The sequence below is a fragment of the Urocitellus parryii genome, chromosome 14, assembly GCF_045843805.1.
Source record: "Urocitellus parryii isolate mUroPar1 chromosome 14, mUroPar1.hap1, whole genome shotgun sequence".
NCBI lineage: Eukaryota > Metazoa > Chordata > Mammalia > Rodentia > Sciuridae > Urocitellus > Urocitellus parryii.
In genome coordinates, this window is record NC_135544.1 from 9,192,867 (window position 1) to 9,218,143 (window position 25,277).

The window sequence follows — 25,277 nt, forward strand, 5'->3', positions numbered from 1 at the left end:
ATTCCATCTCCTGTAGAGAGAAAGGGGCGGGGGATGGAAAGAAACTTTTTTCAGATGCGTTGACATGGTGTTTCCATTGATGTTCAGTTGAGGTATCCAAGCTTCTCCACCAAATCCAGGGAGGTTCCCCAGACCCAACCCAGAGCTTCATGGGCTCCATCTGCCTCTGTTGCTCTGTAATGTGACCTTAATATCTACAAGACAAACATTTCCCTCACTGGGAAAAAGATTTGGCCTTTGGAGAGATGAGCTCAGAGGAGACTCCTTGTCTTGCCCCAATAGCCTCTATTCTTATGCGGATCAACTAAGTTGACTGAACCCAGAAACTGCTTCCCAGATGGGGCACTTACGAACCCAGTGTGAATTTAACTCATGTCCCCAAGTGAAGACTTCATTCTCTGGGAAAACTGTGTATAAGCACAGGAAAACAAGAAAAGCTCTGTGTCCACTGGCTCAGCTAAAGGCACCAGCTACAAAGGAAAAGGTGCAGCTTTAGAGCTGGAAGCAGAATATTCATATGATGTGTACTGGCTTAATGTCATACCATAGTGTCTCAGGACAAGATGAGGAGTGTGTCTTAGCGAAGGGATATAGAGATGTCTTGTCCTCTGATGGAGAAAGGGCCTAGGGACCCCTGGGCATCAAGCAAGGTGGTAGCAACAAGAATTCAAGTGGGAGATCCTCATGGATCTAGTCACATATACCACTCTAAGAGATTTTCCAGAAGACAGAAGAAACTTTAATCATACCCATATTAAAATAAATACACAAAATCTTTGAAAGACAGTACCATTTTATTTAGTGTTATAGGAAATTTTAGGTTACTTTTAAAAAATAAGACAAAGAAATTTTAAAATCCCAAAGTAACAAAACAAGAAATAGTTTATTCTGTAATCCAAAAACTCTGGGGGATCCTTCAATTGGAAGGAGGGGAAAGTCAACTAGTAACTCACATAGTAGAAGAATACAGAGTTGAGACTGGTATGGATATTAGAAGGGAAGGTTCTCCCATCTAAAGCAATTAATTAGTAGATCTAAAAAAAAAAAAAGGAAAAAGATGGGCCCTAGTTCAGTGGTAGAACGCGTACTTACTAGCATGTGCGAAGTCCTGGGTTTAATCCCCAGCACCAAGAGAAGAAAAAAAGAAGGTTGATTGGGAGAAGGAATCCAGGGAGAAAGATCTTGCATAACTTAACACAAACAGGCCTCTGGCCTTCAATACAGTATGTGGCACAGTGTCAGGACCTTCCTCCCTCTGGGCCCTGTAGAAAGCTTTCTACAGGGCTGCATCTCATCCATGCAGGCCCTCCACTCTGGGTCCATACAGAGCATGGCAAAGGGCAGCTGCTTGCTCCCACCTTCTGTTGCCTCAATGAGGTCAGCAGGCTGAATAAAAAGGCAGGACATCTGGCAAAGCCCAAGGAATGAGATGATATGAAACAATCAAGCCAAAGATTGACATTTTTTCACAAAAATGACCTCCAAATGAAGTTCACTGGTACTTAATCTGATGCTTTCCTCCAGTCCTGGCTGTTGTTTCTGGAGGAAACCAGACAAGGCCCCCCCCCCCCCCAAAAAAAAAAAGAGCTGCTCTCATTTCTGTGTAACACAGCTTCCTCCCAGGGCCTGCTAGGTATTAGCATCTGCAGCGGGCTCAGGCAAGTGCCAGATCTCCTGGTGCAGACGGATAGATGCCCTTAGGCCTATGCCAGTTAGAGCTGCTCCTGTGCAGAGGCTGTTCCCTAACTTCTGTTAATGGCTCAGAGCATGCTGCAGCTGTTCTTAGATAAGTCCCTTCTCCCAGCCCCAAACTGAGCCAAGGACAGTTAGTAACTAAATGACCTCCAGGTTATCTATTTTGTGAGGTACAAGGAATGCTAGAAAGTGTTTTTTTGTTTTTTTGTTTTTTTTTCCCAGCAGTGGCAGAAGCCAGATACCCTTGAAGTAAATTGTCCTTCATTCTCCAGAGTTCCCAAGCGGCATTTCAGAGAACAGGAATTCACTCCTCCACCCAGATGTCCCTCTCCAATGTTGACTGAGTTACATACCCAAGGTCCTAGCAGCAGATATCTCCAAAGCCCTCATGTACCATGTAGTGTGAGTAGATCCTCACACTAGCTCTTTCAAAGGAGAGAAACCATCCAGTATATACCTGCCTCCCAGCGCACTTGGGTTATCACAGTAAAATACATTTATATCAAGTAAAAAATATGACGCAGAACAAATATATACATGTACATTTCCAGAGTTCAAGTGGATATACAGTTTCTTTAGAGGCATGTCAACACATTTCACAGCACTACAAAAATACGAGGCATCTGAGAAGTTTACAGTGGTCCCAGTACTACAGGAAAGAATTAAATAAAATAAAATAGCTGTGGATTCCTAAAAGCTAATTAGATAAATCAAATTACAATATCACCCTTCAGATTAAAGTGCTCTAATAGAACCAAGGCTGCAGGAAGAACAATCCTGAAAAAGGACTCTTGTTCCTTGCCCTCACGGTAATAAGGACATACACAGAAGACAGTCTGCATTTAATAACTGCCACCATCTCAACCCATGCCCATGCCATTGTCCTCTGATGATTCCTCTCCAGAAGAGATGTCAGGATTTGATGAAATTCCATCACAATCAGGAGGGGAAAAATGAGCAACTCAAAACATTCTAATTTCAATATGATGTGAACAACAGTAAAATTACCTGAAAAACTTGAAGTGGTGGTACAAGTTACAAAGAAGGCAGATACCTAGCTTTAAAAAATGTCCGTATTAATCTAGTTTTAAAAATACAGACAGCCAAAAATAAGTATCATCTTGTTCCTCACAATTTTTTTTTTCCTGGTGCTGCGAATGGAACCTGGGGCCTCCCAAATGTAGGCAAATGCTCTGCACATGTTTCATCCCCAGCCCACTCTTCACAATTTTCTAACAAGGGGGTAAAATGTCTGTGAGTCTGTTCATGAAGGAAAACAAAAAATAAGCAACAGTTTAAAGGCTGCAGCATTTCGGTTCTCTACTAGCTTTTCAATTTTATCAACTAAATTAAGCCCTGCACTACAACTCTCATAGTATCCTGGGAGTAACTTAGGTTTCCTTTCAAGCAGAGACAGACAGTATTTAGAGGACAAGTCATATGGATACATCCTTATCCCTTTGTGGTTTCTCATGACATACATGACAAAGGTTCCCACTTCCTCTTTTTTGTGGTGTTGGGGATGGAACCCGGGACCTTACACATGCTAGGCAAGAGCTCTACCACTGAGCTACACCCCAGCCTTCTTCATCTTGAGGAGTCAGTGGGCCCTGGCTCGCTCCAGGGAAGCTGCCAAAGAAACCAGCAAGCCAAGCAAAGGCACAGATGGAAATGGCCAAAGGAATCTTACTAAAACCATTCTGTACCTGAAAGAACTGTTTTAGTAAGAGTTTGGATCACCCAGTCCCTTATTAAGGCACTGACAAAGCCAGTCCAGCCAGCAGGAACCTTGACTTTGATCAACTTCTCCTAGTTGAGTGAAAAGTGATCCTCTAAGTCCCATATTCTACTTTTTACATCTCCAAGAGAAAGGACCTATGGATATTTTAAGGTCAGAGAGTGGTGGAAGCTGATGCTGAGAAGAGGTGGTTTGTTCAGAATCTAAGAGGCACACTCGAGAGGCTTTCCCTAAATGACTGCTCCAAGTCAAAAGAAAAAGAGAAACAAGCAGCAAGTCTAAGAGGCCTGGTAAATTTACATGGTATCAAAATTCAGCATCTGCATCCTAAAAGCCACACCTGAGCTGCTTAAAGGCCAAGAAAAAAACAGGTAACAGCACCAATTGCGGTCCTTTTCTCATTTCACCCCAAACTGTAATGGCTGGAGATATATATTTGAAAAAGCTCAATAAGAAAGACAACCCCACTATTAAAAGACATTAGTATGTCCAGTGCCATCTGAATCTTTGATTCGGAATTAGTTCTTAAGACTACGTCTCTGGTGGGCATAAAATATTTACAACCTAGTTCAAGGCACAGTGGCATTTGAAAATAAAACCCTGGGAATGCACAGTAAAAGATTCACTGTAATAATTAACCTAGTTTCGATTGGTACAATTAACTGTTGACAGATAACACACAGGAGAGATGGTGATTTGGAGTCTACTGGCTGACTATCAGGCATACTATGTTCTTGACTTCAAGAGCAGGTGGAAACAAACACAAAAGCATCTGTGTTTTATCCTGGAAGTTCACATCTTTCCTGCTTTTTTGCCGACCTGAGCAGGAATGCGGAGGATGTTGGGGGTTTCTTCCATGACTCTGACAAGCAGATTGTCAATGTAGTCTTCCAGCTCTCGAACCTGAAACTCCTTTTTGCTTATGGTTTCCTTCTGTTTGAGGACCAACTGGATCAATTCGTCATGAGTCAGCTGTGCATAGGCAAAGGCAGGGTCTGAAGGATTGTATTTCTTGGGAGAAGGGAAAAAGCGGGGGAAAGATTATAAAAATCAGCATAGATATCAAATATTTAAAAAGAATACAAAAGAAGAAAATGTTGTTAGTGACCTCAGTCTCTTGGAAATCAATGCACAGTAAAAACAGATTATTGATTAAGTTTCTATAAAGGGTGAGTAAGAAATATTTTAGACTTTATGGACCATATATAGTCTCTGTTGCATGTTTTTGTTTAGTTGTGATTTTTGTTTTATTATTTTAAAAAATGTAAAAAGCCAGGGGCTTAGGATATAGTTCAGTGGTAGAGATTTGCCTAGCATGTGCAAGGCCCTAGGTTTGGTCTCTAGCACTGCAAAAGAAAACAAGTAAAAACTACACTTGGCTCATAGGCCACAGACCTCTGAACTTGACTTTGGTTTGGTGGTTTCAAAAAATATTTCCACAGGAGCTGGGGCTGTAGCTCAGTGGCAGAGCGCTTGCCTAGCACATGTGAGGCACTGGGTTCAATCCTTAGCACCACATAAAAATAAACAAATAAAATTAAGCATGCCATCCATCTACAACTAAAAAAATAAATAAATAAAAATTAAAAATATTTCCACGACTAGGAGTTATCGCACAGAGGCAGAGCACTTGCCTAGCATGCTAAAGGCCCTAGGTTTCATCCCCAGCACTGCAAGCAAAAATAGAAAAGGAAAAAGAAATATCATCAGCCAGGTATGGTGGTGCATACCTGTAATCTCAGCTACTTGGGAGGCTGAGGCAGGAGGATCACTTGAGCTCACAAGTGAGACCCCATGTCAAAAAAATAATAATAATAGTTGGAGGACTCAATCCTCCAAATGTGCTAACAATGCAGGGCTGGAGACAAGCACCAAGGAAGAAGGGGGCCATGAAGGTGCTCTCCTGCCAACATGACAAGATGCTGGTCATCCCAGATAGTCTGCTACTGCCTAAGCTACACTCAGAAGGATGTGGTAATTAGGTCAGTGCAGTGGCCACTCAAAGACCTCACCTGAAGTAATTTCATACTCAAAAAATATGCAGAGTCAAAGCCAAGTGCCACTAGGTCACAGTCTCACTGCAGCCATCTAGGACACACCCTCTGGGTACACAGTGGCCTGTCCCAGAGCTGAGTGTTCTCACTCCTGATGAGGGCAGAAGCCCTGCATAGCTACTGTGTTGCTGTTCCTTACCAGCATTTATAATCTAGGATCACAGGAGCCCAACCACAAGCCAAAGAAGCCTGAAGCACTGAGGAAACACCAAGATGAAAAAGTCGTATTTAATACGTAACAAATCATACTAAGTCTCCATAAAGGAGGAAAAGAATCGTGACTTTTCTAGTAATCTCCGGCTTAGGAGATTTATAAGTTTAAGGAAACAAGATCCTGGAGCAACCACAAGATGATTTTTGCCTATAGAATTCAAGCAATGACAGTTTCATTGCCCTGAGGGTCCAACAGTTTCACAGACTACCAGGAAGGTTAAGAGACTACCTCCTCCAAGTTGTGAGAAGCTAAATCAAGGGGCAAAATCAACACTCACTGTTCAACACATAAACAGAAGCCCATTCCAGTCAGTGAAGTGAACTGCTTGTGTGTAAGCCAGAATTCGGACTTGGAGTCCCAACCCTCCTACTTTGGCCTGGAACAAAAACTTCATGATCGCAATACTAGCTTAGAAACACACTGACATTTACAGATACAGAGTGAGTTTTAACCCAACTCAGGATGCACATAATAAATGAGATGTTGGACTACTTATCTAAAACCTGCATCTTCCTTAATCCTTCATTATTTTAACTTGTTGAAAGCATACATTCCTAGGGTATCTCCTCTGCATCTCAGTTACTGTTTTGTTTTTGTTTTCAGTGCTAGGGATCAAACCCAGTGCCTAGCACACCCTAGCCAAGCACTGCCACTGAGCTATACCCCTAGCTCAGTCACTCTATTTGTGACTTCCAAGTCTATATTCAACCAAACAACTGCATATATGCAAGAGGTCTGGAGATTGATTGCACAACAATATGAATGTCCCCAACACTACCATGCTACATTAAAAATGATGAGATGGGAAAATTTTATAGTATGTATATTTTACCACAAAAATAGTACCATGTCTGCTTATATTCTGTATCAAGAGAAAAAAGTCATCTTTGTAAATAAGGGCCAAGAATACATTCTCAAAGGTTTTTTTTGTTTTTGCAGTACTGGGGTTTGAGCCCAGTGGCACACTACCACTGAGCCACATTCTCAATACCTTTTTTTACTTTGAGGCAAAAAAAAAAAAAAAAAATTCTTTTTCCTGGGATGGAAATGAAACTCAGAGGCAGAGTGCTTACATAGCATTCACAAGGTCCTGGGTTCAATCTCCAGCACTGTAATCAATCAATTCATTTCTCCCTCAAATAACAGTTTTTTTCAATTACAAAAACAATATTTGTCTTACAGTGTTAGAATCATAAAGAATATAATTTTATATTATTACTATTTTGTGAGCATTTTCCTATCATAAAATTTTGGTTAAAATTGTTTTCATAGATTATTAAAAATTCATTATATTTTAACATCTCTCTATTGCTAGATATTCAGGTCATTTTTCAATTTTCAGAATTATCCATAACATTTTTATTAAAATGCATGCATATATCTTTGTTATATCCCTAAATATTTCCTTAACATAAACACCTAGAACTGAAAAAGGTGAACACACTTAATAGTCTTAACAGTCTTCATACAAACTGTCAACCAGCTATTCAAGTTGGATTCTATAATCAAAGGGAAAAGAAGATACATAGGACTTTGAAATCATTAGGCAATCCTAGTTATCTGATTTAAAAGAAAAATCATAAAACAATCCAGCCTTCTAAAAAGTGAGCAGTGCTCATGGAAGAGGCACAGAGATAACACCCGGTAATACAAGAAAGAACGGTGCTTGTTGTTGTGTATTTCCTACTAGGATCTAGTTTCACACTGCATTTTTCTTTTTATGTAGTTGCAATAATGACATACATGGAAATGCATATCCAACTTTTTCCATGTAATATAACAGAAGATTTTAGGATCCAGTTGTCTTTATTATTTTAAAATGGGAGTGTTAAAGCCACCTGGGTAAATAATACACTCCCAATTATAAATCATCTTTGAAGAATGGAGGCCCTAAAACTACAGCCAGGGGGCGGGGGTGGAGGTGGGGCAGAAATCACTGTAGTAATGATCCAGCTAGGCCTTCCTAAGTTTAGCTATACAATTTCTTTCCCTAACCTCTCTTATTTTGCGACATTCCTAAGAGTAGTTATTTTTATAAATACTGCTTTATGCCTAGTACAAAGTGTCTATTATACAGCAGGCCAATGGTACAGTCTCCAGGGGATTTTCCACATTTACAAAGAATATTTACGAGAGAGGGTCCAGGACCAAGAGATTTGTGGCAGGCAAAGGGGCAGCAGCAGGGTGTACATATCAGGGCAAAATAAGTAGTGTTGCCTTTGTTTTGAGGCAAGTCATTCTATTAATCAGTTCCAGGAGATAGACCTCTGATTAAATGAGCTTTGAAGAGAAAATAAAATGGAAGCCCAGAGTCTTTCCAGTTTCCCAAAAACAAAGTGTCTGTTTCTCCCTGGGTTCAACCCCCAGCACCAAAATAAATAAACAAAACCAGAAAAAGCCACAAAGCTTTCTACAGTGAAAGGAAGAGGGGATGGGAGGCTGCTGAATGACTCCAATTTTCATTCTGGTCACCTTTATTTTGTTCTTTTGCCTGATTTCCTGGTAAATATTATTAACTCCAAGAAGACAGTACTGCTGCTTCTACCTGCAACAATCACACAGAAGCCAGCCAAGCAGAGCAGGTCGGTTTATAGTATGTATAAATTTTTAGGTTAGGACTAAAATGTAGTAGGTACTCAGTGTGGTCACGGCAGGTAATTTTGAGAACAATGCCTAACACCTGGCCCACTGGAATGTTCTACCAGGGGAGAGAGGGCAAGGGAGCTGAATGAGGAGGCTACCTTGTTTTCAGCAATAATTAGTTGTCACTGCTCAGTCTCTTTTACTGAAGACTCGCATCTCCAGCCTCCAGTGTATCTTTATCCCAGCTCCTCATGGCTGAGGTACAATGAAGACAGAAGGAGAAACGTTCCCCAGCACTTAAGAAAAATGCTGGGCTGGGATTATGACTGAGCAGTAGAGGGCTCCCCTAGCATGGGAGGGGCCCTGGTTCGATCCTCAGCACCACATAAAAATAAAGGTATTGTGCTATGTCCATCTACACCTAAAAAATTTAAAAAGAAAAATGCTTTCAGGGGCTGGGGATGTGGCTCAGTAGTAGAGTGCTGGCCTAGCATGCCCAAGGCCTTAGTTCCCAGTACAACAAAAAAGAAAAAAAAAAGTTTACAGTGGTGCGAGCAAAAATTTTTATTTCAAAAACCAAAATGATGCCCTGGAGTCCTGGGGACTATAAAATCTGTGACTGAAAGAAACCTTTTAGCTGCCCTGAATCAAAATAAAAAGAAAGTTTTTTTGTTAGTTTTGCAGTGCTAGGGATGGAACCCAGGGCCACACACATGCTAGGCAAGTGCTCTACCTCTGAGGCTATACCCCCAGCTCAAGAGTTTATTTCTACAGACTGCAGTTCCCAGTAATCAGGAGGAAGTTCCTCTCTACATATTTGAAATACAACACATCCTTGCCCACTAAAGGTCACTGTTTCTCCATAAATCATTCTCTTCCAGTTTGTATGATAATGAGTCAAAGACCAGGGCTTTGCAACACAGCAGTATTCTAAATCCTTCGGATTTTAAAACAAAAAGAAAGAGGATGTGGGGAGGACAGGGGTGTAACTGAGGGGTAGAGTACACACTTAGCATGCTCAGGCCCAGGGTTCCATCCCCAGTTCAAAAAACCCCCACAAATGTGAGGAATTATTCTAGAGTAACATACTAAAGAGACAACTACCTGTAGTGAGTGATCCAGGACTAGAAAAACAACTAAATAGGTCACTATTGGGATAAATGAAGAACCTGAAATAGGTACTATAGATGAGAAAACAGTATTGTTAAGTTTATAGACTATCCTTATTCTTAGAATTATGTACTTAAATATTTAAGGGTTTAAAAAAAAAGGCATAGTGTATACAACATGCTTCCAAATGGTTCAGACTCGAAGTTACATGTGGCCTGGGTATACACACATGCAAAGAAGGGGAGGGAGAAGAAGCAGAGAGGCAAGGATGAAAAGGTCAAACATTAACAAAACTGGTGAATCCAGAGGACAGGTGTACAGGAGTTCTTTGTACTGTTGTTGCAACATTTTTATATTTGAAATTATTTCAAAATAAAGTCATAAAACAAGTGCATCTAAGCAATAATCACAATTCAAGAATTTTATATTCTTACCAAAAGATAAAAAGGAAACATGGGAAAAAAGAAAGCATCTGACTTGAATGGGCCAGATTGTGAGTGACATTTTCTTCTCATTAAAGAGAAGTACCAGGAGTTGGGGATGTAGCTCAGTAGGAGAGCACTTGCCCAACATGTGTAAGGCCTTGGGTTTGATCCCCAGAACTGCAAAAAATAAAAATTTAAAGTAAATACAAAGAAGTGCCAGTTTCAAGCACGTTGAGACAATTTCAACAATGAATAGGTGACTATAAGAGAAAAGTAATTATTCATCCAGCAGAAAGGCTGAGGGCTTCCAGGTTATCCAAAGGCTCAAGTGATCCTCCAGCTTCAGTATCTCCAGCCTCCTGGGACTACAGGTGTGTGCCTTCACAACCAGCTATAATGACAACTCTGGACATGAGTGTTTTGTAGATCCCTAACTAACATGACAACACATACCTTCATCATGGCTTCATTGATCAAATTCTCACTGATGATGGTAGCAGTTCCCAAACTGGAGTTAGCAATCTTGGTGGCTGTTGTGTTCATTGGCTTCACAGGGTGAAGTCTAAAGAGAATGGGGAAAGGACCCTTAAGCCTTTTGTAACCACAAAACTGAGAAACAGACCATTTTAAAGATGGCGGGCAGCAAGTCAGGCAAGGGGATGGGGAGAGTAGTGACACTCTGTTCACATCTCCATCCAGCATATACTCCAAGGTCTCAGTTCCTGTGGAAATGAAAGCAGGCAGGACTAGGCAGCCACAAGAAAGCCAGCAAAGCACATCCTTGGCCAGGTGTCTTGATGTCCTCAGGAGCCCTTCAGTCTTGTTATGAGTATTAGAAAGGATGAAAGACAGTCTCATGCTGGGGGTATAGCTCAGTGGCAGAATGTGTACCAGGCTTACACGAGGTCCTGGGTTCAATCCCCAGAGCCTTAAAAAAAGGAAGAAAAAGTACAGTTTCATTTTTGGTGGAAACTATAGCCTAGGACTCCACTGAGGAACTCTCTGCAGAGCTCTTTATGCTTCTGCAGTAAAGAAAGAGTTCAGAACAAATATGCCAGCTGTTCAACACCACTAGATTCTACTGCTCCATCTTAGCTGGTTTCTGAGACTTATACACTGGTCACACTACATTTCTGCAATTGGAGAACTCTTGATCTGACTGTGCAAAACAACTCCTAAACTATCTTTGAAGATTATTGCTACATTCTTGCTACAAAATAAAGCAATCTTGAGGTATCCTCACCACAAGGGACAGACTCTGTCAAAAGGCAAATCAGGCAAGCTACAACATGAGGACATCCATGTGGTCTGAAAGCCATAACCTCTGTGGGTAAAAGCAAAGGGGGGACATCTCTCCCATTTACAAAGACAATCTCCCCATCTCTCACCTGTGCTTGGTTGCCCCAGTTCCAGCGCTTGGCTGAGCTGAGACTGGATGTGTCTCTGAGGGTGAGACCCAGGCCTGAAGAAGCGGCTTCCTCTTGCCAAAATTGTCAACTTTACCAGCGGAGCCCTCTGCTGTTGCTTTTTTTTGAGATTCTGCTGTACTGGTGTGGTGAGTGTTGGGATGTGGAGAGCTAGGGAGAGAGTGTATGGCAGGAAAGGTCTCAGAAAGGGAGGAGCTGGGCACAGGAGAGTCTAGGGCCTTGACAGGAGGCTGACTTGGCCTCTCGCCTCCCTTTAGACTTTCTTCCTCACCACTGCCAGGGTCCGGCAGCTGTTTATCCACACTTGAGCTCGTGCCAAGATGTGGTTCTAAAATTCCTAAAGCTGCCGTCTGCTCTGAAGGAGCTGCTGTGGGGGCCTTTGACCTGCAGTCATGCAGACTCTCCACGGGAGCCGACCCATCTGCCCCACCACTCAGCCCCTTTCCCATCTCAGGACAGGGAGGTAACGTGACTGAGGATGAAGCTCCTGCTGCAGCCAGCTTTGCCGTCTTCCTGTCATCTTCAACCTGATCTACTCTTTCATCATCCGAGGCCACTTCAGGAATGGAAGGGAGGGTCAAGTTCAGATCAGCCATGACGGGGGACTTCACATCTGAGGCAGATCTAAGGCTGCTCAGGGGGTCTGACAGCAAACCTTCATGATCACTGGCTTTGCTCTGATATTGAGCCATAAGGGCATCGTCCCCCTCAATCCTAAAGAGTGGGGTGCCTTTCGCAGAGCTGGCTTCACTTGCGGGGTCTTCTGAGGAACCCTCATCACTAGAAGGAGCGAGAAGGCCATCTTCTGTGGGGGTTGGTGCACTGAAAGCCTGGGCCACAGCCACAGATTCCCTCTCTGAGTCTTCTGTGTGGGGACACCCAGGAGGTTCCACATCAGACACCTTTCCCTCAGCAGTCCCTTCAGAAGTCACCTCTTGGGGATGATTTTTTTCTTCTTCCCCCAACCAAGTGTGTTTCCCTACCTCCTCTTCTGTGAAGAGCTGCTCCGAAAATGATACACGCTTCTTGACTCTCTTTTCACCCTCGCTGACATTCAGACCCCTCTCTTCCTTTTTCTGCAACATGGCGTCAATTGGGAGCACTGCTTCCTCAGTTGCGGAAGTCATCCCACCATCCTTAACTTTGTGGTCTCCCTCCAAGGGAGGCTTCCCAGCGGGGCTTACCTCTCTACCACTGTTGAGGGAAAGCACAAATGGGACTTCATGGGCCTCTTGAGATGAGGGGATGTGGTCTCGTGTGGGGGAGGGAACTTTCAGAAGTTCTTCTTTTGGTTGCCCCGCTTCAGGATGCTCCAGGAGAGGCTTTCTGGGTTCACTGCTGCTGGCATTCTTCTCTTTGCCTGTCTCACTGATCTGCCCCCTTGGAGAATCTTCCATTGCTTTCCATGCTGAGACAGGTGGTTGTTTAAAAAGTGATCCCAAGGCAGATGACATTGTATTTGGAACTGCTATTAAACTTTCCTTTTGCAATTCTGCTTTAAGAAGCAAAGATGGTTCTTCAGAACTGGCCTGGCCCTGGCCTGTGGGGAGCCCATGTTCGATCGGGGTGGATGTGGAAATTGGAGCTACTATGGGAGATGAGGAGGAAGAGAAGACAGAAGGACTTTCAGAGGAGTGTGTCTCTGAACTATGCCCCAATTCAGAAGAGACAGGGGCCGGATCAGAACTGGAAGGAAGAGCAGAAAAAGAGAGAGGAGAGTAAGGGGAAGAAGGAAGCCTGGCTTTGGGCTGAGCCTCTGGAGACACTTCCAGTCTGCAAAAAGGACAAAATAAAATCTGCAGGTCAGTTGCAGATGCATGGTAACAAACAGAAACATGTAAAAATAAAGTTGCTCAAGGGGGAGAACTTTTCTACCTGAGGGGAAGTATTTGTATAAAGTAAAAGGAATACCAATCTTTAAATAAAAAAGGGACACTTTGGAGGAGGTCATAGAGATTGAACCCAGGCCCTTGAGCATACACTGTTCCACTGAGCTTCACCCGTAGCCCCTAAAAGGGACACTTACATCAATCACCCAGCATGCCTGCCACAAAAGGTATGTTGCAAGAGGAATGGAAAGACCCAGGTAAAGCAGCAGCCTGCAGTTGCTTTGATTCATTAACACAAAGCCCTAGCATTTGATCATGGTAGCACAAAAAGCATCTAAAAAGTTCAAAGCAGTAAAAGAAGTAACACAAGGAAACGGGTACAGATTTTGAAGAGAATGGTGTGTATGTCTGTGTGTGTGTGTGTGTGTGTGTGTGTGTATGTGTGTGTGTGATCAAAGCAAGCAGAATCTCGAAAAAAATTTTCTTACCCCCAGATCACAGAAATATCTCTAATGTGCATGTAAGTTATATGGAAAAGCAGAAGTCCCTCTAGGCTCGGGGAAGATTTTTCAACCAAATGCAGAGGAAACATAGTGAACCATCACAGGAACACTCAAGAGTAGACTGAGGGTCTCTCATGCCAGCAAACGAAGGCCAAAGTGCAAGGAGGAAAAATAACATTTTCAAAGGGTGATGTGCACTAATAACTTAATAAACATAGGTTGTGCACGGAGCAGCCCCAACCTGGTATTCTGAACACACACACTCAGAATCTGTCACAAACCATCACATTTTACTATGGTCTAATTAGCTTCCTGAGAAGGACAACCCATGTCTGCTGGGCAGTGGCTTTTGGGCTGTGAAATAACACTGCATTTTGTGCAGGGCAGGCTATCTAGGCAGTAGGGACCCATTAAAACAAACAACCCCAAATTGGACACCTTTGGCACACATAGGTACCACTATGGGACACGCCAGATTTGCTCTAATGGAGGCCTTGCTGAAGGCCACAGAGAGCAAGGAGGAAAGACTTACCGAGGCTTGACGGCTTTGGTCTGGGGAGCCCTTGCAGAGGGAATAGGTAGCTTTGGTTCAGACTTGGACTCAGGTCTGGCTTCTGGTTCTGAGATCTGCACATCTTCAAAGGGGTTCAGGGAGTTACCCCGTCCAGAGGCGTCAGCTGCAGCATCTTTCTCGGACCTTCTCATGAGGTCTTCCTCTCTCAGCTGGGCTTCCTTGAGTTTGCCTTCCTTCTCCTTCCATGGGATGGAAGGAGGGCTTTCGCCTTCACTGCCCTTGGCCACATCCTTCTTTCCTGTCACCAGAGAAAACAAAGAGGACTTCTTGCTCTCCTGCTTCTTGCCATCTTTGGTTTCTTTTGTAGCCTCCAAATTCGCTGAAGCCATGTTTTCCCTATTGTCACCACTAGACTTTGGTCGGTAGGATGGCAGAGTCATGGACTTCATGGACTCCTTGGTGGGGACATCAGATAGCCACTTATCATAAGACATGCTGTCTCCTTCCCCAGGCTCCTTCCAAGATCGAGCAGCCAGGTTTTCAGTAGATGAGAACAAATGCTTCTTTCTGAAGCCCTGGGGGGATGGGGAAGAAGAAGGGCTGCTCTCCTTGGTCTCATTCTTGGCTTCTGGCTGCTCCAGGTAAACATGGTTCCCATTGATACAGACATTAGAGCGGGAAAGTGTGTCATTCTTGGACCGAAGGCCCCCAAGAAAGGACAGTCCTTCCTTCTTGGGAAGGCTGAAGTTGATCTGGCTCAGTTGCTTAGAGTCTGCACTTGCTGTCTTTTTGTGGGACATGACTAGGAAAAAACACAAAAAAATAGGGGATATGAAATTAAACTAGTGGAGGCTGGGGCTAGGGCTCAGTGGCATAGCAGTGGCCTAGCATGCCCAAAGCACTGGGTTCTATCCCCAGCACCATAAAAGAGAAGGGAAAGGAAAGGGAGAAATGAAGAGAGAGAAAAATTAAATGTGTGATTTACAATAGGAGGTGCTGACATTTGTCAATGTCTGGATACATTTTTGGTTGTCACAACTGTGTGTGTGTGGCGGGGGGTGGGGGGTGGTGGTGGTGCTATTGGCACCTAGCAGGTAAAACCCAAGGATGCTCAATGTACAGGACAGACCCTTACAACAAAAAATTATTGGGCCCCAACAATCAACATTGATTGAGAAACCTTGTGTTAACCCAATGGAAGAGGCTAGCAGAGATTTAGTCACTGAAATTGAAGTCCAGAATATGGAATTAATTCAGAAAGAAAGGAACTGGATCACTTAGGGATGTATCCCATGGGAGTCAGGCATGTAATAGGGACTCAGTAATCATCTGATGAATTGAAGAAGTATCAAAATTATTACAAGGTTCCATGATTTTATCCTTAAAGAAAAATTAAAAAAAAAAGAAAACTGCAAAACAACAAAACTTGGATGTACTCATTCTATTAGTCCCATATTCTAGTATTAATGTATATATGTTACAGAATAAGACACTTTGTAAAAGGCACCTTATTCATTCTTAGAAAACCAGAAGGTTTAGGCCAAGCAGGGTAGTACAGGCCTATAATCCCAGTTACTTGGGAGGCTGAGGCAAGAGGATTGCAAGTTCAGGACCAGCCTAGACAATTTGGCAAAACTGTCTCAAAATAAAAAGAACTAAGGGTAGAGCTCAATAGTAGAGCACTTGCCTAGCATGCACGAGGCCCTGGGTTTAATTCCTAGTGTTTCCAAAAAAAGGAAAAAGAAAATCATCATCATCATCTACTATCTACTATTGCCCACCATTACCATCATCGTGGAGGTAACTAAGGAAGTGAACCAAAATCTGTTTCTTCTCTCTCAAAGACATGTAGGTAACTGAGGAAGAGAGGCGAAGTGAAGAGAAGGCAGATACTCACTGTCTGAGGCAGAGGAAGAGGATTCATCCTCATTGTCGTCATCCTCCCACTGGGACTGGAAATCTCCAGGACGAAGCAGCACTTTGTCTGGCTTTGAAGTAGGCAGGACAGACATAGATTGGGAAAGTGGTGTTTTCTGCAAATTCGACTTGGAAAACAAGGTTTTGATCTTTGATTTCTTCTTCTTGTCTTTGGAAAAAGACTCGTCATCACTGTCGACTGAGGGTGACATGCTGGGGACTATGGCTGAAGTGGTTTCTGATACACTATCCTTATTCTTCCCTTTGATCTTGTCCTTCAGTTTTCCAAATGGATTCCGAGACTTGTCTTTCACAGAGAGGTCAAACATGCTAGCAGTCATGTTGTTCCTCATAAACTGGATGTCGACCTCGATTTCTCCTCGCTCCTTATCCTTCTTTCCTGGTTTGGATTTCAAGGTATACCACCTAAGAGGAGAAAGGCTGAGAGATCAGCTTGATGGCAGAGTCTATAACATTGTTCACTATCCTGACTAACTGGCATCTCTCTGCTGCTCCAGCATCTTCTATAAACACATTCTTATGCTTTCACTTTGGGGAGCAGCAGTTGGGGAGAAGGATGAGCACAGAACTTGAACTCTTTTTATTTTTGAGATTTTCTCCCTCTGTACTAGGTAAAGATAGAATCTGATGTGGAACTTGGTGTATAATCATCATCTTTTTCTTTCCTTTTATTTTATTTATTTATTTATTTATTTATTTATTATTATTATTATTTTTTTTTTTTTTGCTGTGCTGGGGATTGAACCTAGGGCTTCAACCATGCTAGGCAAGTATGGTACCAATAGTTACATTCTTAGCCTTTAAAATCATCTAAAACCCTAATCCAAAAAAAGAGCTATTTCTGAAAATAAAGAGCCAGGTATGGTGGTATGCACCTGTAGTACTAGCTATTCAGGAAGCTGAGAAAGGATCATAGGAGCCCAGGAGTTTGAGACCAACTTGGGGAGCATAGCAAGATTCTGTTTCAAAAGAAGTAAACAAGTAAAAAGAAAATAAAAAGAAAAATATAAATACTCAAAATCATTTCCAATGACATTTTTTTTTCTTTTTGGAGCTAGGGCAGATGCTTTGCCATTGAGCTACATCCCAGCCCCATATTTTTTTTTTTAATAAGATAAAAATTCAAAGATCAGGCACAAACAGCTAAGAAGATAGTGTACAAATTTCTTTGTGAACCTAAGAAAAAAATCAAAAGTTCATAGAAAAGAATAATGCCTGCCAGGAAACAATGGAACAAGCTGTGTGCAGCCGTGCAAGCCTGTAATTCCAGCGGCTCAGGAGGCTGAGTCAGGAGGATCTTGAGTTCAAAGCCAGCCTCAGTAATTTAGTGAGGTGATAATCAACTAGGTGAGCCCCTCTCTAATAAAATACAAAATAGGGCTGGGGATGTGGCTCAGTGGTCGAGTGCCCCTGAGGTCAATCCCCAGGACCCAAAAAACAAAAAACAATGGAACATACAAGATGGAGTTAAAATTTTTTAAAGTGGAATAAAAGAGCCACAAAACAATAAAAACTAAATGTACGCTCTAGTTATATGAGGTACCTAGTGTAGTCAAATTCTTTGAGACAGAAAGAATGATGGGTGCCAGGATTTAAGGGAAAAAGGGAGGAGAACGTGATAATTTTGAAGGGTACTAAACTCTACTTCAAGTTGGGGAAAATGAAAAAGTTTTGGGGATGAATGATGGTGATGGTTAGATAATAATGTGAATGAATGTACATACCACCATAGAACTGAATACTTAAAATGGTTAAAATGGTAAATTTGGGGCTAAGAGTATGGCTCAGTGGCAAAGTACTTGCTTAGCATGTGTGAAGCCCCGAGTTCAATCCCAAGTACTGAAAAAAAAAAAAAAGTAAATTTTATGGTTATGTGTATTTTATCACAAGTTTTAAAAAATGAGACATGGGAGAGAAGTCATTCTCCTCTGACTCAATAATCCAAAAGGGAAACATTTCAAACACCATTCAAATATTTCACTTGGTCATTTGCAAACTACTTCGAGACAGGACAAATCATATTAGTCCACTCCCTTGACAAACTGCAGTTGCCTCCCTGCCCCCCACCTTTTGATTTTGGGGATTAAATCCAGGCACTTTCACACTGAGCCACAACCCCAGCCCTTTTTGTTTTTTGAGACACAGTCTCACTAAATTGCCAAGGCTGGCCTCTATCTTGTGATCCTCTTGCTTTGGCCTCCTGAGTGGCTGGGATTGCAGGCAAGTGCCACCACACCCAGCTGACAAACTTTAGATAAAGAAAATCTCTTTGGCATTCATTTTCCACCTGGGAACCTGATGCCTTTGGTGAACAGCAAATCCAATTAGTGGCATGAATGTTATGGGACAAAAAACTCCAAATGCCTGGCCTACAGAAAGCTCTATCCACTGGTCACCCTTGCAAATAAAGACTCCCCCACACTTTATTTTTTTCTTTTTTGGTACTAGGGATTGAATCCACGGGCCCTTTACCACTGAGCTACATCTCAAGCCCTTTTTTAAGTTTTTGAGAGAGGGCCTTGCTAAATTTTCCAAGCTGGCTTCAAACTTGTGATTTGAAGCCTGCCAATTGCCTCAGCCTCCCAACTCAACAGAATCATAGGCATGTGCCGCCACAGCTAGCTCAGAGAACCACATTCTGATGTTCTTTTGGGTGACCTATTTAAGAGAAGAAGGCTTAAGACTTTAAGGAAATGATGGTTTTGTCTAAATGAACACATTTCCTCTTTCACCTTTAGCTGTAGCTTGCTCACAGGACCCCAGGTCCCATTATTTAACTCTTTCTTCAAGTAAAGGAAAGGGGTGGAGGGAAGTAGAAACCTAGCACTTAAATAGCACCTTCAGCATATCTGCCATTGTATACAATTGAAAACACTCTTATGTAAGTCTCAAGAATGTTGTGAAGTAGATATTACACCCACTTTACAAATGAAGAAATTAAAGCTAGGAAATTAGGTCATTGGTCCAAGATCCTAGAGCTGTTATAGGGTGCAGCTAGGATTCTGAATCAGTTCTGCATTTCCCCAGAGCTCCTATTCTTTCTCCTCCACCAAGATTCCTGTTTTAACTCTCTCCTAATTTATCTTCAGTGGGCCATCTTTCATAACAGAGAGAGAAAGGAAGGCTCAAATTGAAATTGTTTATGAAGAAAGTTTATTTTCTTCTTCCTTTTTTTTTTTTAGCAGTGCTGGGGATGGAACCCAGGGTCTCATACATACTAGACAAGCACTCCACCCCCATTCCATAGGCTTCTAATTTATTTTTTTTAAATGGTTTTTTAATCTTTTGGTAGTTTTTTGTTTTTCTTTTTTGTTATGGTGTTTAGTTTTATTTATTTATTTTTTGTTTTCCATTTTTAATAAGCTTCTAATTTAAATGTGTCCAAATGAGAGAAAGGGGGGAAATCTACCATAGCTTGCCATCAATCATTAATCATAAGATTATATAAAGCTCACATCATCAAGAACTTAAATTGTATAACACAATACAGTCAAGATCTAATAAAATGAGGTGAGCTACCACTTGGGATCTTTAGGAGAAACATTTTTTTTTTAAGTCACAAATTCACAGATGGGGAAGGAGTGTTGATGTTTTGAGATATAAGGTCTTTATGGACTATTTAACCCTTGCCAAAAGAAGGCCTAGAGTCTTTCTTTCCAATAGATTTTCTAGGACCTAGCCTGCAACAGTTTGCATATTGGTCATTTAGATGTTGAGAGGATTATTTGTATTTTTCTTCTCTGACAGTCATGTGGTAAATGGTTGCCTTGGTGATGAGGGGTGTTTGGCTTCTGTAAATACCAATTGTAAGCACCTGAAAAGGAGAAGCTGCCGAAGGGCACTGTGAGGCTCAGATGACCACAGTGGCCACGGGGAACAGGCGCTTCTCTTCCCTGCCCAGGGAGGAGGGGCCCTCAGGGGATCTACCACACAGCCTTTTCCATAGAGCCTCTTCAGTTAGCCCTCCCCGAGGATGCAAGAAACTTTAAAGACCTTCAAAGAATTCCAACTGACAGACCCTGGGACCAGGCCTGCCCTTCCAAAGGCTACAAGCCCCAAAGTGTTTGTTTTGAGCAAATCTAGAGTCAACTCCAAACCCTCCCTGGGAGATGATAATTACTTGAGTCACTAAAGGGATTTGTTCTGGAAACTTCCAACACCACAAGGAGTTGCAAACAGAAACTTCACCAATTTCTTCTTGCTGCTTATTTTCACAAGCAAACCTAAAACCAAACACCAGGTAGCTAAAAACAGCTACGAGCCTTAGGCTGTAAAAAGCAGACTTGGAATCACAGGTAAGCATCCCAGCAAGAGTTCAGAATTTTTAAAAAATTTGTGCCAGATTTATAAAAGCTGGAAAGAAAAACTGGAATTGTTTCTTTTTTATTTATTTACTTGTTTGTTTATATGTGGTGTTTAAAAATCAAACTCAGTGCCTCACACATGCTAGACAAGCACTTTACCACTGAGCCACAACCTGAGCCCTGGAATTGTTTCTTTGACTACCAATACCATCCTAAAAGTCAAAACATGGTAACCTGGTAATTTAAGACAGCAAAATTAGGTTAAGAGTGAAAGCCACAGTGCATGAATGTCTTTCCCCAAGAAATACCAAATTGGAACATGGTTGTGTGTTCCAACATTTAAGATCAATTTGGTTTTTTCAGTGTTTCTGTCCCTGGACTTTTTACTTCCCTTAGTTCCTGCACTTCACAGAAGTAGTTCTTAAATAATCCAGCCCTAGCATGAACACCCAGCAAGTAAGGGCAGTGTGGGTGTCTCCCGGCATTACCTTTTACACAGGCCCAGAAAACCTGAATTATCTCAGAAATCAGGGTTGGGTTCATTTTCTTAGACCAAAGGGCACAGTACAGAAATAAAGCCATAATCCCAATGCAGCAAGTTTATTTTTAAACCCATAATCTTAAAAAAAAAATTCTTTAACCTATTTAAAAAAAAATCAAGTGATCTCTTTTCTAAGCAAATTTTTCTTAAAATAGTCATTTGAAAATTAAAAGAATATCTAAATATGTAGAAAGTGACAAGAAATTATTTAAATCTTGTGTGTGTGTGTGTGTGTGTGTGTGTATTGCTGATGCCTTGTGCATGCTAGGAAAGTGCTCTGCCACTAGGCTCCACCCCCAGTTCCCTCTCCTAAGCCGTATTTTTAAGTTAAAAAAAAAAAAAAAGCATAGAGTAAAAATTCAAATCAGACAAAATTATATAAAATGAAAAGTTTAGTCTTCCTACCCCTAAGTCCATGCACCTCAGTCTTTCTCCCAGAGATGTTACTGTTAAAAACCTTATACATCCACCCAAGTGACAGTATGGGCATATACAAGCAAAATATATATTAATACAGCAGACTACTGTACTATACTGTTTTTGTGTTGTTTGTTTTGTTTCTGTCAAACACAAAGTAAGACATGGATATTATAAAAATATCCAAAAAGCCATTTATGTTTTCTACACTTTCAAAAAGATGACTTAAGAAGAGAAAGAATGATGTCATGAGCTGTGGTACACACCTATGATCTCAACAACTCAGGAGGCTGAGGCAGGGGGATCACAAGTTCAAGGCTAGTCTCAGCAAGTTAGTGAGATCCTCAGCAATTTAGCAAGACCGGGGATGTAACTGAAGTGGTAAAGTGACCCTGGGATCAATCCCTAGACCAAAAAAAAAAAAAAAAAAAGATGAAGATGAAGAAGGAGAGGGAGAATAATGAATTAAATAGAGGTAAGAAAGATACTTGCATCTGTATCCACATTATGGGAACAGAGCACAGGACACAGGATCCACCTGCTGAGCAGCCCAGCTGAGAGGCACTGTGAAATCCCTCCTAACATTTATTCTGGAAACAGCTTAAACCACCTGACCATGCCCCATTCATATGGCCCGTTTGCCAAAGAATGTAGTTAGTGTGTCAAACACAGAGAAAGCTGATCCCTGGCCCTTCCACAGGAATGTAGCAGGAGCAGGCAATGCAGTTCCTCCCGTTGAGAAATAAAAGTCTCCCACTGCATCCCTGCAGACATTCAAGATTACACTGGCTGCTAAAGGACTGTCTGGTATGCCTCAAAAACAATCTTTCTGCAGCCGAAGCAAACATGTTTTTCCTTTAAAACATTCCAGAGGGCAGACATGCAGAGAAAGAACTCCTTCAAAGATTGAGTGCAGCATTTTTACATGCCAGCACTGGAAATACAAAAGATAAAGAGTCCCTAAAAAGCTTACCCTCCAGTGGGATGGAGGGAAGGTTCACCAAACATCATGAAGTGTCAATTACATTGGGACAAATGCTGTCCACTTTATAACTTTGAACACTGGAAAACTACTGGACAACCTTTTTTTTTTTTTTTTTGGTACTGGGGATTGAACCCAACGGCGCTATACCACTGAACTACATCTTCAGTCCTTTTCTTTTTCTTTTTTATTTTGAGATGGGAATTGCTAAATTGCTGAGGGTTTCACCAAGTTTCTGAGGCTGTCCTTGAACTCTTGCCTCAGTCTCCCAAGTCACTGGGATTATAGGCATGTGCCACCATGATCAGTTAACCTTCTCACTTTGAGCATACAAAAATAATTCCACATGCTAAAGTACACGATTTCACCACAAATAAGGTTCTCAGCTAATTTCAGCCCCCAGGGGCTCTTAGAACCACATACCTAGTGACTGATTGTTCATTCCTTACAGCAAAATGTATAAATGCAACAATTCCATATGAAACCCAAGAGGTTCTGGGAAAGGGAAGGCAAAGAAGGACAATGAGCTGGCCATTACTTCCACATTTTAGATGCATCTGTGTTCATCTCAAAGGGTCACAATCTCTGGGTTCGGTTTGGACTCCAGGGTCAGTGTGGAATGCCTACTTCCCTACTTGTCAGGCCAAATGGCAACTATGACCTCTAGCATGAGTCATACCCACAGTAACCAAGCATCACCACACAGGGGATTATGGCCTCTGGCGAGGAGAGAAGCAGGAAGACCAGACAGCACCTGACAGAATGTTTAGAAGGAGGACACACTCAATTTCTTAAATGTAGACATTTTACAAAGCGATTCATGCATTGTCTTCCCCAGAGAATAAAAATAAGGCTGAATGTCATGTGGTGAGCCATTGAGAACATCTATAAAGGTTCTGAAAAGGAGTAATTCCATTGGGTAAAAATGTTCAGTTTCTTCCCCTGGTAGCCTGGAAACAATGCGTAACACAGGGATAGAAATGTTTACGACCTATAAAACGCTGGTGAGTTTAACAAGTTTTGTAATGGAATGAAGTACTTGGTCATCAGCACCTAGCTTTGAGTACAGAATCACCCATCAGTCAATCTTTCCTCCCTAGACCTTACCCTCTGCCTGCTGTCAATTACTTGGAAGAACTCCTGTCAATTCTGAGAGCAGAGGATAGGATAGTTCACTGCCTGTTTGTTTATTTGTTTGTTTAAAACTAATCTCTAAAATAGACATTTTACAATCACAGGAAGGTCATTCATAACCACTGAACTTGAACCTAAGAATTGGCAAATGACCATGGTAGAAGAAAAAATGCAGAAAACACAGGTTAAAAATGCTTTGGGTCTTTTCTTATATTAGCTAATCTACAGAATTTCTGTGATCAAACATGGTGCAAGAAAAAATAATATAAAAGATATATATACACACATATTTTTCTTTTAAATTGACTCATTCCCATGTTAACTGTTTCATAAATTTTCTTCAAGTCTTTTTCCTGTACTTTTTAATTATTATTATTTACAGACCCTGGGAAAAGTATTTAACTTTTCTATGCTAAGGCTTCCTATCTGAAACAGGCATAAGGGCACCTACCTTGCAAGCATATTATGAAGATTAAGTGCTTAATACATGTAAAGTGCTTAGAACAATACCTGGCTATAAGCCATAGCTATAATTACTATTTAGTTGTAACCAGAGCACACCTGCAATTTTATTTGTAGCACCTGATACACTATTGCATTGCAGTATCCCTACCCACTGGTTCTAATGGTCATATGATAGTCTGTGTTGTGCATATATTCCATGGTTTATTTATCCACTTAGAAAGTTCTGGAAAGGGAATTTAAGATATCAACAGTTCTAACTGACTATATTACTAAGTACCCCAAGTTAGCCATCAAAAACAAATAACAATGATTTGCATTTGAAGAGACTAGGAAAGGACTCACCTATAACAACTGGTTTGTATAATACAATTTCCAAAACTTAAAAAATACATTCAGAATTTTTAAAACACCATGATCAGTGTACATTTTCTGCAACTTACTGTGAGACATACTCATCTTCACAAAACCCTCCGGGGTTTCCATACCAGTAGAAGAGGTGAGAAACAGAGAATTCCCAAGCTGTGCAAATAAAGGCAAGTTTTACAAGTGGAAAGCAAAACGAGATTCCTTTAAGGAAAGACCAATGGAATTCCAAGCATCCTTATTTGAAGATTCTCTAATAATTAGAAAAACTGACTCACTTTTAAACACGTAAGCCTACCACTCTTACAATCATCTATTTACCAATTCTTTAAACAGCTTGATCATATCTCAAAAGCCACAAATGTTAATATTCTACCATCAGATCCTGTATCTCATCTGCTGCCTAGATGTAAATGCCAACAATGCATTATATTTCATCTGCCAAAAACAGCCTACACAGCAACCCTGGGGTCCTCATGCAAAGAGCTTTTCTGTTTGTTTCTGTAGCACCAGGGACTGAACCCAGGGACTCACACATGCTAAGCAAGCGCTTTACTACTGAACTTCATCCTCAGTCCTTTTATTTTAATTTTATTTTTGGCGGGGAGGAGTACTGGGGATTGAACTCAGGGGCCCTCGACCACTAAGCCACACTCCCAGCTTTATTTTGTATTTTATTTAGAGACAGGGTCTCATTGAGTTGCTTAGTGCCTGGCTTTTGCAGAGGCTGGCTTTGGGATCCTCTTGTCTCAGCCCCCTAGGTGACTGGGATTACAGGCATGCACCACCACACCCAGCTCTTTTATTTTTAAGATAGGACCCTGCTAAATTGCCCAGAATGGCCTCAAACTTGTGATGCTCCTTGAACCACCGGAATTATAGGAATGCACCACCATGGCCAGCCTCAAGCAAAAAGATTTTTAAGGATAGAAACATAAAATGCTATTGCTTGGTTTACCATTACTTGGCCAGAACAAAAGAACACAAACTTCTATATGACCAACATCAAAGAGCATTTAGTCCACTCCTCACCCCATAAAC

At 41.6% G+C, this 25,277-nt stretch overlaps 1 protein-coding gene across 2 annotated transcripts in view; it reads right to left on the bottom strand.

Moving 5' to 3' along the window:
* Positions 1-894: 894 nt before the first annotated feature.
* The window catches only part of Rab11fip1 (RAB11 family interacting protein 1), a 31,236-nt gene continuing 6,853 nt past the window's right edge, over positions 895-25,277 (bottom strand). The window contains exons 2-6 of one of the 2 annotated variants that reach the window (XM_026404727.2): positions 15,990-16,435; positions 14,111-14,894; positions 11,208-13,019; positions 10,273-10,381; positions 895-4,444 (exon numbers count right to left, since the gene is read on the bottom strand). In XM_026404727.2, the coding sequence (XP_026260512.2) occupies positions 4,226-4,444; positions 10,273-10,381; positions 11,208-13,019; positions 14,111-14,894; positions 15,990-16,435 (3,370 nt within the window). In that variant the 3' untranslated portion in view covers positions 895-4,225. The remainder of the gene's footprint in view (positions 4,445-10,272; positions 10,382-11,207; positions 13,020-14,110; positions 14,895-15,989; positions 16,436-25,277) is intronic. The other variant, XM_026404728.2, reaches the window with a different exon arrangement.